The sequence below is a fragment of the Paramisgurnus dabryanus genome, chromosome 14 (assembly GCF_030506205.2).
Source record: "Paramisgurnus dabryanus chromosome 14, PD_genome_1.1, whole genome shotgun sequence".
In the NCBI taxonomy this organism is placed as follows: Eukaryota; Metazoa; Chordata; class Actinopteri; order Cypriniformes; family Cobitidae; genus Paramisgurnus; species Paramisgurnus dabryanus.
In genome coordinates, this window is record NC_133350.1 from 29,587,567 (window position 1) to 29,605,083 (window position 17,517).

At 36.8% G+C, this 17,517-nt stretch overlaps 1 protein-coding gene across 2 annotated transcripts; it reads right to left on the bottom strand.

Moving 5' to 3' along the window:
- Positions 1 to 576: 576 nt before the first annotated feature.
- Positions 577 to 16,226, bottom strand: mcrs1 (microspherule protein 1). 2 transcript variants are annotated; one of them, XM_065241933.2, is made up of 15 exons: positions 16,070 to 16,226; positions 15,590 to 15,638; positions 12,795 to 12,921; positions 12,520 to 12,658; positions 12,008 to 12,172; positions 11,807 to 11,916; positions 11,593 to 11,701; positions 10,703 to 10,841; positions 10,538 to 10,613; positions 6,497 to 6,525; positions 6,301 to 6,393; positions 6,137 to 6,219; positions 5,447 to 5,534; positions 4,124 to 4,251; positions 577 to 2,437 (listed from the first exon to the last, which is right to left on the bottom strand). In XM_065241933.2, exons 2-15 carry the CDS (start codon positions 15,597 to 15,599, stop codon positions 2,351 to 2,353), a joined length of 1,383 nt encoding a protein of 460 aa, XP_065098005.1. In that variant the 5' UTR covers positions 15,600 to 15,638; positions 16,070 to 16,226; the 3' UTR covers positions 577 to 2,350. The 2 variants fall into 2 exon arrangements, with proteins under 2 accessions (XP_065098005.1, XP_065098004.1); XM_065241932.2 differs by having other exon boundaries at positions 579 to 2,437; positions 12,795 to 12,957.
- Positions 16,227 to 17,517: the final 1,291 nt, after the last annotated feature.

Consider the following 17,517-nt stretch of genomic DNA (forward strand, 5'->3'; position numbering starts at 1 on the left):
GGAGGATGTGGTGGAATGAGATATGACGACATATCTAAATAGTTTATGAAGAATAAAAATAAGTTATTTATTTTGCTATGTATTTCCTAATTGTTTATTTAATACTCTTTTATACATTTTTGGTAAAGTCTAAATGTTCTCTTATGGTTATCTTGTCCGGTTCCTGCAGACAGGCCTTGCTAGCATGGAATTTGATATAAGCACCATTTCTCACTGCAGAGTTATTTCTTATGAAAAAAAAAACTATTGAAAATCAAATCACGATGATGACTTTGTTTAAGGATGGGATTATTTATAAAACATGATAAATCCACCTCTGAAAGGCACTTAAGAGAACACTCATTGCCTACATGAAGGGTCATTCCAATCTAAAACGCTCAAAAGTGATCACTTCAAAGGGGCCTTAAGGCTGAAGGATATTAAAGGGTACAACTGATGAACACTTTACTCTCATAATTCCTCCTGCCGATTCTGCATGCAACGACCATGTCTTCTTATGGGCACAGAAAAATATTTTTTGTTTTTATATGTAAGAGATAACAAACAGATATCCCAGAATAAAACCCCAACAGGGTGAACATACACTTCAAGACTCTACAAGGATGGCAGAGGGGAACTCTGGAAAATGTTAATGTACAAAGCTTAGAGCTTGACGGTACCAGAATAAATGTATTGTTTGTCATAAAAAAGACCGTTCTTTTATTGGTAAAATGATGCAAAATTATTATCTATTAAAATCTCATTTTTTTGTTGTGCATTCCAATTAATATCAATTCAACTGCAGTTGGTTTGTTTTGATTTAAACCTTCATAACTTAAAAAATACAGCTAAGTAGCACCATAAAACAAAATAATAACATAATAATAAACATGTTTTGACAAAAATGTTAAAAACGGATTTATCTTGTTTTGCAACAAAACTCTTCAAATCTCATAATCTATGATGACGTGATTTATCATCTCCAACTGAAATCTGTTTTCTTAGACTACAGTGAACACAAGGATTTGTAATTTTGCAGATGGTTAACATCTACTAACACACACTTACACAACAACAGAAATGTAAAAATGAAAATATGAAAATAGGGGCACTTTAAGCCTTGTCTTTGAAACAGGGCCAAGATGTTATAGACTCTTTTGCTTAGGCTTGTATAAATGAAGAGATTGTTTTCTCCAGATATGAGAAAAATGGCTTGGGAATATATATAAGTGACATCCCATTAGTATACTGTTTTCAGTTTATGGTTTGGTGAAATAGTGGTTACACTTCACACACAGTGAGTTCATAAGGACTCGTCTCATGTTATGCACCGTATACGTCGACCCAGTTCCCTGTTTAATCAGTTCCTGCTGGTTTACGATTTGAGCTGTAGATACAAAGTCTGCATTTACATTTGACATGAGTAAACTGCTGTATTTATATTGTAAACATGCATGAGCTGGATTTTGAAGTTCTTGCCATTAAAGATTTGTTTCAAGGACTTGTTTGGATTGTATATATACACTGGTGAACACTTTCACATTTGGACTTTAGGCACTGTTAAGGCCCGGTCTCCTATGTTTATGATATTAATGTACTTCAGGCTTTTAACACAATTTATTTATCTTTTTTATGTCTCATCCTTTAAACGATTTAGTCTCACACAGTATGATCTGACTCTTACATGGTTTAAAGTGCTTTAAGACTTATATTTTCATTTCATCTTATTTAAATTATTTCATAAATTTTGTCAGATTTTATCTTACTGCGATACACTCTTTGTATGTGTGGCAAAAAAAATCTTTAAATGTGTTGATGTGAATTGAGTTGAGATGTTTCAGAAGACTCTGACTTTACTAAAGGTCAAATTCACAATTATTGGCAACAGTCAAGAGTCTGTGGTTGGATTTAAACTGCAAACACTTGAATTATGAATATATATTTTTATGAGTTATCCAACAATCAAACATTTGACGTGTAATAAAAACTTGACAATACTAGGCTACTGGGTTATAGTTACAAACAAGTCTACAAAAGACATGAAGTGTCAAATGTAACTTACACAAACAAAGAAACAAACTTATACCACTAACAAGCAGTGACAACAAGATCAAATAATCTGTTTGTTTGTTCTTCATTGTTTGTTGTTAATTTTGTCTAACAGGAACATACTGACGATATATTTTCAAGTCTCCAAATGTTTGGTCAGTTCCAGTCTCAGCTTCAGGTGTAATATTGTATGCAAATCCTGCAGTATGAAGGTAAAAGCATCTACGGCTTTGTTGGCTCCAGTGCACAACTTGTCGGTGTTCCTGTGGTCCCAAACTGAGACACGATTGACTGCCCATGAGCGTGACAAGAAGGTTCAGCTTTACGGCTGGTTCATCTTAGCAGCTTCAGCTTTTATAAGAGAGATTAAGTCCTGGTTGATAAGGAACACAAAACGAAGACCTGCAATCTGAAAAAAACAAACAAACACAACATTATGAACATTAACTTCACAACAAATTGACACTAGGGTACCACAAAGACTACAACTAACCAATAACTAATGGCGCTTTCCATTGCATAGTACCCCACGGTTTGGTTTGGGTCGGGTCAGCTTACTTTTGGGAGCTTTTCCACTGGGTGCAGTACGTAGTACCCGATACTTTTTCGTACCAACTAGGTTGGGGTTCCAAGCCACCCGAGCTGATACCAAACGTGACCCGAAAACACTGTAGATCACTGATTGGTCTGAGAGAATCATCACGTCATCGCTATAATGTAAACGATAAGCTCTACCTCGAGCAAACATGTTGTCATCTGTGCTCTGCTATAAGTTCCCAAACTCCCTTTTAGCGATAAAAAACATCTACAGGTTGAGAATCAGGGACAACATAACAGTTTTTCAGACTTGCAGTTTGTGGTGAAACATTCGCGACGAGCACGTCAGCATTATATATGCTTAAATGCAACTTCAATGAGGCTCAGCGGAGCGCCGTCGACTGACAACACGGGTGTTTGTACAGAAACTGTCATGCGAGACAGAGGTGGTGATAAACGCAATGTGCGAACATCTATTTGTGGTGGTCAATTTTAATTTTGTGACGGACTGAGAAATAATAAATGTATGGGAAAATACAACAACGCTCTCACGTGTATGATGTCACAGCAGTATGCAGCGCAAATATAATGACACGCCTATAATCCCTCCCACTGCGAAGTGATACTAAACTCGATGGAAAAGCTAACCAAGCCAAAGAGAGCTGACCCGACCTGACCCAAACCAAACCGTGGGGTACTATGCAATGGAAAAGCGCCATAAGACAGTGTATTTTCTGCTTGTGTAACTCTCACATACACACATCCGGTGTCATTTAAAGATGACCTGTTAGATGTTGTGTTACTAAATTTGGCTCGATGCTACAATACATACATGAGTCCACTACACTGGATTAAATGTAAACATTAAGCGGGAAGCTACAGGGAAGATTTTTTGGATAAAAACTGAAATAATGTTTATATTTTAATTAAATTACACACATTAACTTATATTACATTAAGGATGTCTCCACAAGGCGTGATTTTTCCCAATTCCTTTCAATAAGAATTATTTTCCATGTTAAAAGGTTTTACTCCACATAAAGCAAATGATAAAAATCTGATGAAAATTGTAAATGTTATTGTTCTTTGGATGCAAGTCGTGAGCAGTCTAATATGATGTATGATTCAGTGGTCATACAGTGTAAAAGGGTACCTGAAAAAAAATGTAAAAGCCAAACATTGGGTTTTACTATTATAAACAAAGACAAAGACAAATTCACTTCTATTAAAGGAAGAAATTAAACATTTATAAAATAAAATCTCTTAAGCTTTTGCTAGCGCCATTGTCCTTGTCAATCATTGTGCTGTGTTAATGTGGTCACATGAAGCTCGTGCTGTTAGACACGCCTGACTTTAAAGCTGCACAGCTGTATGAAGAAGCACCTGTTTGATTCCCAAGACTGGCAGGAAGCGACTTAAGTGTGTGTGTGTGTGTGTGTGTGTGTGTGGGTTAAATGAGGTCACATATGGGCTCAAGTATGGACATATTTGACGATCCTGTCACTTTCACTAATCTATTATAGAAATTCAAGTGAAAGCCAAAGTTGTGACACTATACCTCCATGACAGTGTTGTTATTGAGCTTCCACTTGTTTCCAGATAAAACAGGTCTGCCATCAATGTAAATGGGTCTTCGGCCTTCATTAGCAATAAAGAAATCCCCGTTATTTTTCAATTTGATGATTCCTGGAGTCAAAACAAAAGTTTATTATAAATTCCTGTTAAATCATGCCAGTTTCATGCTTATTCATGCTAGATTAACGTTAAATAATGCTAGCTTCATGATAAATAATGCTAACTTAATGTTAGCTGATGCTTAATCATGCTAGCTTCATGATAATTCATGCTAGCTTCACATTAAATAATGTTAGCCTCATGGTAAACCATGCTAGCTTCATGCTAAATAATGCTAGCTTAATGTTAGCTTCATGTTTAATCATGCTAGCTTCATGATAATTCATGCTAGCTTCACGTTAAATAATGTTAGCCTCATGGTAAACCATGCTAGCTTCGTGCTAAATAATGTAAGCTTAATGTTAGCTTCATGTTTAATCATGCTAGCTTCATGATAATTCATGCTAGCTTCACATTAAATAATGTTAGCCTCATGGTAAACCATGCTAGCTTCATGCTAAATAATGCTAGCTTAATGTTAGCTTCATGTTTAATCATGCCAGCTTCATGATAATTCATGCTAGCTTCACGTTAAATAATGTTAGCCTCATGGTAAACCATGCTAGCTTCATGCTAAATAATGTAAGCTTAATGTAGCTTCATGTTTAATCATGCTAGCTTCATGATAATTCATGCTAGCTTCACATTAAATAATGTTAGCCTCATGGTAAACCATGCTAGCTTCATGCTAAATAATGCTAGCTTAATGTTAGCTTCATGTTTAATCATGCTAGCTTCATGATAATGCATGCTAGCTTCACGTTAAATAATGTTAGCCTCATGGTAAACCATGCTAGCTTCATGCTAAATAATGTTAGCTTAATGTAAGCTTCATGTTTAATCATGCTAGCTTCATGATAATTCATGCTAGCTTCACGTTAAATAATGCTAGCCCCATGGTAAACCATGCTAGTTTCATGCTAAATAATGCAAGCTTAATGTTAGCTTCATGCTTAGTCATGCTAGCTTAATGTTAGCCTCATGCTTAATCATGCTAGCTTCATGATAATTCATGCTAGCCTCGTGGTAAATCATCAAAATATCACATTTATGACTTAACCGATCCTATAACTCTATTACAAAATGTGCTCACTGATCAGCTAATGACCCGTTAACCTAACGGCAACACATCTACTGTATGAACATACTGTGGACTACAGAAGAATTTGATAGGGTTTAATGGGAAATAATGGGATAATGTGTCAACCTTGTTTTCTGGAGATTTTCCACGCAGGTCCCTCCAAAGATAGATCCACATCTATCTGCTTGTCTTTAGTAGCACGTCCAAGGGTGATCTGAAACATTTCAAACCCATTTAATAATAGTCATAGTCAATGAGATATATACACTACAAATACTCGAGCTGACAACTAAAAAGATTAATTCAGCAGAAGAAAAGCAAATTCAAACAACAAAAGGATAACAGACACACACAGGATGAAGCTGAACTAAATGTATGGCCAGATACAGACTTTATGCAAGTGTGCTTACAGAGAAATCATAAATCAACACATACTTGCACTTTTTCTAACACTTCTCAGAAATGGAATGATGCACATTCCTTGAAAAACTCAATTACAAAATGCATTGCTATGAACTTCAGGTCAGTGGAAGATTTAAGTTACACAGATATAAATAATACAAAAGGTCAGATGCTGGGATAATATGATTCATTGGGTTGTGCTACTTCTGCAGATTCTGTCCTTACACAAAATAATAAACGTGCTCTTATTTGTAAAAGTACTGGAAAAATGACAACACTGCAAAATAGACAAATATGTGACCAGTGTTGTATTAATGTGGTTTTAAATCAACTAATGAGATATTTTATGTCTTCATAAGCGTTCTGTAATGTTACTGTAGGTTAACAGTGTAAATAAAATCCATGTCAGCTAACCTCTCTTGAACGCATCAAATATCTGACCATCCTCCCGCGTAAAGCTGCCAGCGTCTGATTATCAAAGTCCGGTGAATTCATGCCTGAGAAAAGACACATTTATTATCATTACACGATCACATAAAGATTTGAGTAAAGATACTGATAATATACTGGAGACAGACCTGTGATACTGTCCACTAACACCTGCCAGCGAGGAAGTTCCTGCTCCAGCTGTCTGATCTCACGCTTCTGATGTCTGTCTGCAATCATCAGCTCTGTCACACAAACAAAAGACAACATTTAAACAATCATACTCTACTCTATATAACACCATGATTATATATATGGATGATGAACAGACTGTAAGAAATCACTAACCGTGCTCCAGGACTTCATCTCGACTCTCCCTGGCAAACACAATCAATCACATTATTCATTAAAACAGTTTAAAACTATTCATAATAAAAGACACTAATGATTAGTGACGCGTGGTTAAACTCAGACTATTCTATTATTTTAAACACAACCATTGCTTGTTATTTCAGATAAATACCAGTGTTTCCCATACATAGGCTCTACTTGGGCGCTGCGCCCAGGTAAATTGCGACCCGCCCAAGTAAAAAAATCACTTTACGAATTTCCGTATTTTCTGAACTCGACTGGATGACCCGTGTTTTGGAGAGAGAGAGAGAGCGAGAGAGAGATAGAGAGCGCGAAAGAGAGAGCGCGAAAGAGAGAGCGCGAAAGAGAGAGTGCGAGAGAGAGAGCGCGAGAGAGAGAGGTGGGGGTCGGGTGACCGTGAAGATGATGCACGCGTCATAAACTCATCATCCAGCGCGGCAAACTGGATCAACTGCAGCAGCACATACGGAGCAGCCAGGGAACACACTGCGACCAAAATGGTCGCATATGCTTATGTGCATATGTGTTTATAGCATCTAAGTTGGCTTCATTTTGCGTGCAAGCACGTTGTGTCTCTCCGGTTGAGTGTCCGTTCACGTGCTCTCTGTTTCTCAATGAATTGGGCGCGACGCAAAGCAACCTCAGTGTCACATTGTATCCTTTCATGTTTCTGAACTTGAGCAGAGTTTTACCATTAGAGGTCTTTCTTCACTGAGGACGCGGGACCCGTACGGTTTCGGGTTTATATTTTAAATGGTCAGATGGGTCCGGGTCGGTCCTAGTTCATTACTTCGGGTCCCAAGTCTGATTAATATTGTGTGTAAAACCCGAGTCGATCGGAGAACGGCCGTGAGCGCTACCGCGCTAAAGCTCGAGTGCTGTTTTAGCGTGCCTCCGGTTTCTATGGCGATAGCAACTGGCTCTTGTCACGACCACGCGCCGCTTCATTTTCTTTATCCCATTTTTTAATAATCTTACTATTAATAGACAATATCTTTACTAAAATCTAAACAGTTTGCACAGTGATTGTAGCAAAAAGCAGTGCTAATACTGAATTAGCAAAGCTCTAGCTGACTCAGGATATAATAAACGCAAAGCTGTAATGTAAAGTCTGTCATCGGGACAGCAAGTAGACTTTTAAATCTGAAATAATTAGTGGATTAAGCTTTTTTAATCGGCAAAAGAGAAATAGAAAGCAGAAGCAGTAAAAGTGCCTATCTTATAGAAGTTATTAACATTATAACATCAGTCACATTTATAATCTATTCTATAGACCTGCACTGTCTATATAGGCTATAGTATACATAGTATTGTATATAATTGAGTTTGATAAAAGGGGTCATCAAATTGCTTCATATATCAGTGCAAAAACAGTAAGTGTTTTCGTGGTGCTTTGACAAACAGTGTCAGCTTTGTTTATGGCAAAAAAAGTTTGGGGTGGTTAGATTAATGAACTATAATGTGAAATTAATATGAATGTTTTATAAATCAAAGTATTGTGTTGTGTCACACATTATTAGTTCTTTGTTACATGTATAGTAGACCATTTTTTGTCGGTGGATAATAATGATCGCCCTTTTCACCAGCTACCACCACAAGTAAATTTCAGATCTGTGGGAAACACTGAATACTCTTTTTTTTATTTTAAATTCTGTTAACTTGTTCTCTTATATCTACAAAGAAGGTTTGTGACTTTATTAAGTGCAAAAATTATCTAGAGCCGGTTTTACATGTCTATTTACAACCCTAGGATTTGCCCTTAGAATAAAATTACCCCTAAATTACCTAATATTACCCAATTTCAAAGGGTCATGAATAATAAAGTTGAGCCCTGCTCTGATTTATTAGATGAAGATACGTATTTTAATAGTCAATTGTTTGGAGATTGTTAATGGATGTTTCTGAGTGGTAAGTTTGTATTTTTTCAGTATGGACCTGCAAAACGTAAATGTAACGTCAATAGTAGAACTTCAGCCTAAACGCTAGCATATAGCATTAACTAGCATATCAGCAGAAGTATTGCTCGAGTTGTATTTATTCGCAAATAAATATCAATTATATATAGTATAATATTTTTAGACTTTAGACTGTCAGCCATAGCCCTTTGGCAAGCACAGACACAGTTGATACATGCTTATTTATTAAAGTCATTCCAGCATTTATGGCTAAATTCATGGCAAGAACAGGTTAATCTTTACAAAATTTAAATGTACACACAAGTTTCACAAATTTGACATCTCCAGTTCATGTTTCAGTTCACCTGCAAGTTTTTGGACTGTGGGAATAAACAGACAAGCCAAAGCTCGAACCAGACCTTCTTGCTGTGAGGCAACACTGCTATCCCACTGATCCACTGTGCCACCCATAGACTGTAAAAAAAGATGGACGACGCGACGTTGCCTCCCACCATTGTAATGAATTGAAGCCAAAAATGTCCGACCACGGTCGCCGCCATGTTACGAAAACACGTCAGTTTGGAGCCAAGGCATGCGCAGAAGGAATCGTCCGTGGAGCCAGAGGCGGAGCCACGGTATCAAACTTCAAAATGAAACTTACCACAATAATGAAGACTTGAACATATACCAGCGTGATAAAAACTACTTGAAAGGACCAAAACCATCTATCGGAAACTTTTATTGGAAGTGTAAATAATTTTTTTATTTAGAGCAGAGTCCCATTTGTTAGAATGGAGAGGGCGGGGTTAATGACTTGTACTGCAGCCAGCCACCAGGGGGCGATCAAAGAGCCAGTGGCTTCACTTTTCAAGGCTTATGAGGCACACCCGGTGCCACCCTTTTTCACCGTTTTGGCAAAAGGACTCTATATACATGCTTAACTTCCATGTTTGACTCAAGGCTGCTCTTCAGTTTCCAGTACGGGAGATTTAAAGCGGAGGGATGGCAGACTCCTTTTAACAAAGTGTTTTTCAAAAATCATGCACCCCGCCTTTAAGACAATGTTTAGCTAGCCTGTAGCAGAGTATGAATTCGTCCAGCAGGCTAATCATGTTAGTAATATATTAATGTCTTTGTAATGTTGTCTAAAAGTGTCAGGTAAAATAAGAGACACAAATGAGATCTCAATGAGAGCTGTTAGGAAAAAGCAACACGAACTGCAGCAGGACTGATAGCTTAAATGTGATGTTTTTTCTGAGTTTTTACCATTTTTTTTGTGTATTCACATCGATTGTCAACATTTTTACTTGGATATTTTTGAGTTAGTATCTTGAAACTTTAGAGGATGTAAAAAAAACAAAGCAAAAAGGATTATTGATTATTGTAAAGTCCTTTTCAGAAATGTATATTTTTCTCTTTTTTTTTTTTTATCTCTGGTGCTGTTTGTTTATATTAATACCCTGTGTATTAAGTTTGTTGTGTATGCATTTTATTTTTCTCTGAAGTTATTCTTGTTTTCATTGATATTCATTTTCTATTTGTCTTTTGCATTTGTTATTAATAAAGCAGACACAAATATGCAAAATAGGAGTTTTTACTGTTTTAACATTTCGCTTGTATAACCACAGATGTTATCTTCGCTAGTACTGATAATAATTATACGAAATTCAAAAGTATATCAACAACAGATGAATAGCACTGTTATCAGTGCAATTTCTAACTAAAAGTAGTGGTAATGCAGATACATGGTAGCAGTGTAGAAGTGATCATGCTTTCCAGTAAATCTAATGCTGTAAACATTATAACACAGCAGTGGTGGCTAAAAGTTTGGTCTTCCCATCTTTAAAAATATACTTTCATACGTTTAAATGTCATTATGGTATTAAGTGTTGAGTAGAAGTTATTTCTATATAAAGTAAACAAGCATTAACAAAATTAGCTGTGCTGTTTTGGCAACCAACGTTCCTGAATATCACAGAGCTCTATGACTGGCGGAAGTAGTCCAGCATCCTGAGATTTCACTGGAAATACGTCAAGCGCCACTGCACATATAGCACAATCACTCTTATTTCTACAGCGGCAATGGACTCGATCATATTAAGGTTAAATATAGAGTACTTACTTGAGTTTGGCATCATCAACCACCTGCTCTGCGTCAGAGAAATTTAACACCTGCTCTCCTTTAGGCAGAGGTTGAACTATAGAGGAAAAAGATGTTTAAGTAAAATGAGAGCAATGAACACATGTAGAAAACATCAGACAGCAGTGAAATATAACAGCAGCTCACCGCTCTGATCCTCCAGTAAATAATACTGTTTAAGCAGCTGCCAGTGGATCAGGAGACTCTTAGCTGTACGGGACGGGTAAAACACACTTGGGTGTTTGTTTAGCAAATCCTGAAAAACCTCCATCTTAGGCTGACTGCTCTACTCACATACAGGAGAGAGAGAGAGAGAGAGACAGAGAGAGGGGGGTCAGTAAGATGTTTACATGACAGGAGTTAACCTCTTCACTCCTGTTTACATGCGCTTTTATTTTCTGATTATTCACTAATGACTGCGTTTATTATTTACACATAGCAAAATGCAGCACACAGATGATGAACTCACATATACTGTCCACTGTTTTCATTTACTCAGTGATTGAATTATGTCAAAGATTATGGGGGTCACCTAGCTAAGCCCCCATGAGGCGCACTTGAGAGTTACATTTATTTCAGACAGAAATCTTTTGGATTAGTTACTTACAAAATTGGGAGAATTAATGGACAGTATCGCTTTGTGGCAGCGCAGCACGAGAATTTTGAATTCATGAAGTATTTCTATTTTAATCAAAAAAGGAGACCCCCGGGTATTTTTAGGGAGTCCCTCCTATAAATTATGCTTACAGGAGGTCAAGGACCACCCCAGCCCCACCTCAATACAAAAGGAAAAACTTCCTAATGTCAAGTTTAAAATGCATTTACGCTTAAGGTGCATGACTAAAACAGTAAGTGTGGTACATGCAATAAAAGCGTTTACATGGACGCATACTGCCATTAAAAACAGCAAAAAAGTTAAGTATAATCGCAATATTGCCAAAAACCCATTATAAAGGTGAATGTAAACATGGTGGTGATCTGATAAATGTTGATTTGAAAATATGGTGAGGATTAAAGCTGTGTATTGAAAGACTTACAGAGATGATTTTGGCAAGAAGAGTTTCCTCTGCCTGACTGAAGAGAGCTTTACTCTGAATGGCTGCGATGGCCTCTGGATGAAGCTGCCTCATGGCCTGCCACGCCATTCTGAACAACACAAACAAAACACACAGTTAATATTTAAACAGGACAGGGTTTACTTTTTCATTATTTTTAATTCTTTAAGAATGATGATCTGGTTGAAAAACTCACTTTGAAATGACAGGGTCATACAGCAGAGCGTACCAGCGCTCCTGGATCTCTCGCAGTGTGAAACGACAGCTAAATTTTACCCCCAAATGAACTGATGTCAGATCTGTGGTCTATAAATCAACACATGGCATCAAAAATGTACTTTAGCCAACCAGTTTACATGACAAACACATATATGCAGTCATCACTCATCATTCTGACCTGTAAGACAGCATTAATGAGCAGAAGATCATCAGTAGATTTCCAGCGTCCCAGGTCTTTAGTGATCTGTAAAGGTTGCTTATTTTTCTTCATACGTTTGGACATCGATGAAGGCGTGAGGACCATGGTAAGAGGAGGTGTAAGAGAACTGCCAGACTTTAAACCCTACCGTCCACATGAATAACCAAAATATTATTTAGAAAATCATATTTTTTCATAAAGCAAATGAGATTATTATATGCTAATGAAATGCTTGCACAGCAAATAGCACAACAGTTCAAAGACACAGAATTATCATGGGTTACTTTGGAAATTTGCTGGCGATAAACAAAGCAACGTTGAAAATATAACTATGATGCGAATGTGACTAATATTGTTTTGTGATTGTTCTCATCCAATCCAACACGCAAGTTGATTCTGTACACACATTCATCCATCTTTAATTTATGTGTTCTTTGGTTTTATTCATTTTAGGCCTTTCAAATCAAAACCTTTTTAACAATAACCATTACCTTCTTCTTGTCACTTGACATGAGGTCACTCCCGGGGCATCTGATTGTCTCAATGACTGGCTGCCCTTTGACCCGACTAGTAGATTTAGCCAGGCTGCTCTCAACAAGTTCATCATCAAACTTTTTTCTCTTTATTGACCTAAAAATAATGAATAGATAGAAATAAACGTATAAATATAAACAAACCTCTGAGTTTATCTTACTACCTAAAAATGACTCGAAGATTATCCAAAACGCATCTGGGTGTGATTATTTTTGGTGATGGCTTGTTATACCTGGAAGAGCTTCTGCGTTTGGGAATTAATCCGGGTCCACTGAAGGTCTGAGTAGGCGTTCTCTTCATCGCATTAGTCTCTTCATCCTCAGATCTGCTCTGTGAAACCGCTGGTCCGACTGAAGCTCCTGCAGTCACAGGGGAAGTGATGCACTCCCTCACATCTACAACATATCACAAGATCATTTCAGATAGATCCCGGTTCCCTAAACCTGAAAATGGTGCTAGCCACACGTTATGTCAAGCACACAAAAGGCTACTAATGCAGTAGTAAACTAACGCTGGCTAGGATAACCTACTAAAGGTGAAATGCATACTAATTTGGCTTTTTATTTTAATGATGGTAGTAGGGAAAAGGGAGCTATAAAAATACTTATCCTATACCCAGCAAAATTGTAGATGCTGCAGAAAGTTTGTATATTTAAATAAATAAAAACACTATCACTGGATCCAATCACTTAATCACTTTCCGGTTTAATTGATTTACCAAACTCATTCTTTTAAAATAAATCATCATGTTTAAAATACAAGTGTAATTGGAACTTGACCAAAATTTTTAAGTCTTACTGATACTTTTATTTTCTAGATGACTTTCAGAACAAATACATTTTGGCTTTTCAAAGTTGGGCAAAACCTCACTTAAACAACAATATAAATATCATTGTATATGAGTGAAATAATCATTCAGTTTTATCTAAATAAACACTGTACAATGAATCCATGTATAATGACTGCAATACAGTCAGCTAGAGTAATATTGAAACAACAGAGGGACATTTTATTTACCAACATTTATTCCAGTTACAGTTATAATGATTATCATCTGAAAGTGCAGACTCTCAGCTTTATTTAGAGGGTATTCACATACAAATTTGATGAAGGGTTTAGGAATTACAGCTGTTTAATATGTAACTCCCCCTTTTTAAAGAGGACAAAATGAATGATACAGGTTTTATGGACAGGTGCTGTCAATTTTTTTATAATTTCCTCATAAACGTAGGATGTTAAAGGTCTGGAGTTGATTTTAAGTGGGGCATTTGCATTTAAAAGCTGCGGTTGTGAACCCACATTTTGCGAGGGAGATCTCCATGCAAGTGATACAGACTGTATATTATATATATACATATAGATATATAGATATATATCAGGGGTGGGAATTCCTGGTCCTGGAAGGCCCCTGTCCTGCAAAGTTTAGCTCCAACCCTTATCAAACACACCTGAAAATCCTTATCAAAGGCTGCAGGATTACTTGGAAATGACTTTCAGGTGTGTTTGATTAGGGTTGGAGTTAAACTTTACAGGACAGTCGCCCTCCAGGACCAGGTATGCCCACCCCTGATATAAAGGATTCAAAAACACAACAAATCCATCAGTCAGTCAAGAGGATGTAATATAAGACAGAAGCATTCAGATTAATTTTCACTTCTCTGGACATTGTAAAAGAATTTGTCTATCATGGAGAGGATAATGCCATCATCCACCACTGTTATCTAATACAGTGTTTCCCAACCTTTTTTCTGCCAAAGCACAGTTTTGATAAGAAAAAAAAATCCTACGGCACACCACTCACAATAAGCATTAACAGATCTACACAAACCTGTATTGCAATGCTTAAATGACTTGTTAAACTGGAATATTATACTGTATTAAACGTAGTATTCACATTTACCGTAAAACTTGATCTTGTTTTGATGAACACAAATGATATCCTGGCTGGAATTCATGACGGTAACATGCGCAGCTGTGACCAGCTCAGCAACCTGCTAGCTAGCTTCAAGCATATTTTTAAAACCCTGGCCTGTGGCAGTGTTATTACACTAGTGTGCCATGGCACAGTGGTTGGGATACACTGATCTAATATATTGCTGAGTTTGAGCTATTTTTCTCAGAACGTACCAAATTGTTGATCTGGCATCTACTAATGTTCCTCGTATTTGTGTTTTTAAAAGCTAAATCTATGCTGCGTCCGAAACCGCCTACTTCCATACTATATATAGTATGCGAAAAGCAGTAGGTGAGGCGAGTAGTATGTCGGAATACACAGAATTTCGAAAAACAGTATGCGAATGTACTTGGATGCCCTGTGTGTATAAGATGGACACTTCATTATCCCATGATGCCCCGGGAGAGGAGTTATGCAATGAAGAAGATGACGCGTCGTCATACTAGGCTGTATTCGCGCTGGAACGACATGACGTGATGATGGCGTATGTCACGTGATGTAGCAACATGGCAGATGTAGTATGTCCGAATATCATTCATACTACCAGGATTCATACTATACAGTACCTACTGTTTTAAAGGTAAGTAAGTAGGTACTTCATCTCACTCGGTACCGACTGTACAGTATGCGGTTTCGGATGCAGCCATGTTCTGTATCACTTGCATGGAGATCTCTCTGAACCACATGATGTGGGTTCACAGCCACAGTTTCCAAATGCAAATGCCACACTTAAAATCAACTCCGGACCATTAAAATCCTTCATTCATTTAAGAAATAGACAATTTGTGTCTATTAAACAGTTTTAAGTCAACTGTCCCATAATTTGTTTGTCTCTTTAAAAAGGGGGAGTTACATATTAAACGGCTGTCATTCTTAAACCCTTCATCCAATTTGAATGTGAATTCCCCTTTAAATAAAGCCAAGAGTCTGCACTTTAGACAATATTCATTATATGACTGAAAGAAATGTTGAAAAACAGCTACAATAATACAAAATATGCCTCTGTCCCAATATTTTTGGAACTGACTGTATGTCTGTTGTTTTAAATGTCCACATCACTCATGTTGTCTTACCGTTCTCCATGATCTCTTGATCAACACTTCACCAGTCATGAAGAAGCAACTAGAAACAGACAGACAGAATAACTAAATGAACACCCCACACAGACATATGCCCACAATGAGACGACCCTATCGATAAATAACCATGGTTTTACTACAGGATAACCAAAAACACATGGTTACAATAGTTGCATAGTTACATTATATAGTATATAGTTAATAGTTATTGTGTTTTCTGCATTTAACTCGATTTGGGAGGCATGCACATACACTACACTAACCTAAGTCTACAATGATGCAATAACAAACCACAATCGTTAAATGTAAGCATGACTTATATAACATTAACTAATGTTACAACACATACGTTAGTTAAAATATGAAGTTTAAAGGTGAATCATTCTATTAGCATTGACAGCTAAAGCTATTGTGTCAAACGCGACACATTCACATAAAGCGATCTCACGCAAATGCTTAAGCTTTATGTTTTACCTTTAAGATGAGTCTCCTTAGTTAGACTATAGTGTTATTATCAATATTTCTTCCTTACTTTCCTCGTTTGTTTTGTTTAAGAAACATAAACAGTCGATGCTAAATAAACGGGAAAGTTCTTCTTCTCTCCTCCTGTTACCAACGGTTGAGAATCACCTCTTACCGGTGAATGTGCGCCCCCTGCTGGAGTGGAGTGTTAGAGACCAAAAGCCATCTCTGGTCGCTGCTGAATGAAATTTAATGAAAGCTGGGTCCCAATTTACGTTTAGTTTAACCTTTGAAGCAGGGGTGTCATGCATAACACAGTGTGCACAGCTTACAGAATTGTGTGCATACACAGACAATAAAAGAAGTATTATAGAGTTTTCACAGTCTTTTCGATGCCACGCCACTCCTACTTAACTTTACATGTCTAACAATCAAAGCTCCCTGCCTTCATGTGAAAACTACCAAAATAAATGTGTTGATTGAATTTTATATCAAAAACTTATATCAATTAATTAAATAAGAATAATGACATATTGTCATCATATTTATATCAGAAATAGCATTTTTTGTTTACTTACATTCTGTATAATGACTTATTTAATTGTGCACATGCCCCCTCAGTTTGAAGGTGCATGATGCCTCTGTGTATAGGTTAATGCAAAAAGAGTGGCAACTATGCAATACACTTTAATTCAGAAGCTTGGATCATTAAAGTAGTTGATTCTGACTCATACAAAAAGTCCCATACGGGAAAAAAATACATTTCTTTGGCTAAAAATATGTTTTAAAATAATGCTTAATACATTTTGAAGAAAGTAAAGCTTAATTAAATATATTTTTGAATTTGAAAATATATTTAGTTTTAACATTCATATATTAACATACATTTGTTGTCGCTGAAATACATTTTGAAATTATATATTTGTAATATTACATCCCATATGGCGAAAAATATGTGTTTCCTGGCCAAAATATGAAGATACACAAGACTAGCTTAACCAGAACCGAGCACCACAGACACTTTTGTATCATGGTCATTTCCTCTTTCTGCTTTTTCTACTTCCACTTTCTGTGTAAACTTCCAGCCCAAACAAAACTATATTTATTCTTTTGTAACGGAAGTGTGATGTTATAGCTGCAATCATTAACATTATACCTCTGTGTTTAAAGCATTTGTCTCAAAACCAACATTTTTTTATCCAGTACATATAACATAGTATATGCAATTTTTCATTCAAAAAAATAATTAGCCTACAGCCTCTAGTGTTTTTGGTTATGACACAACAAGCTTTGCACACTTCAGGATCAGAAGATTTTCTGCCATTCTTCTTTCCAAATCCTCTCAAGCTCAGTCAGGTTGGATGGGGACCGTCAGTACAAACATTTTCAGGTCCTGTTTGTGTCACTCCAGGATTAAGAGTTGACCCTTAAAGCGTAACTAAACCCCTGGTCAGAGCCTG

Coding starts and splice junctions, on each gene's coding strand:
- mcrs1 (XM_065241932.2), bottom strand. Junction 11,702..11,806: donor TATGACCCTGTCATTTCAAA/GTGAGTTTTTCA, acceptor TGTGTTGTTCAG/AATGGCGTGGCAGGCCATGA. Junction 6,220..6,300: donor GTTAGTGGACAGTATCACAG/GTCTGTCTCCAG, acceptor GTCTTTTCTCAG/GCATGAATTCACCGGACTTT.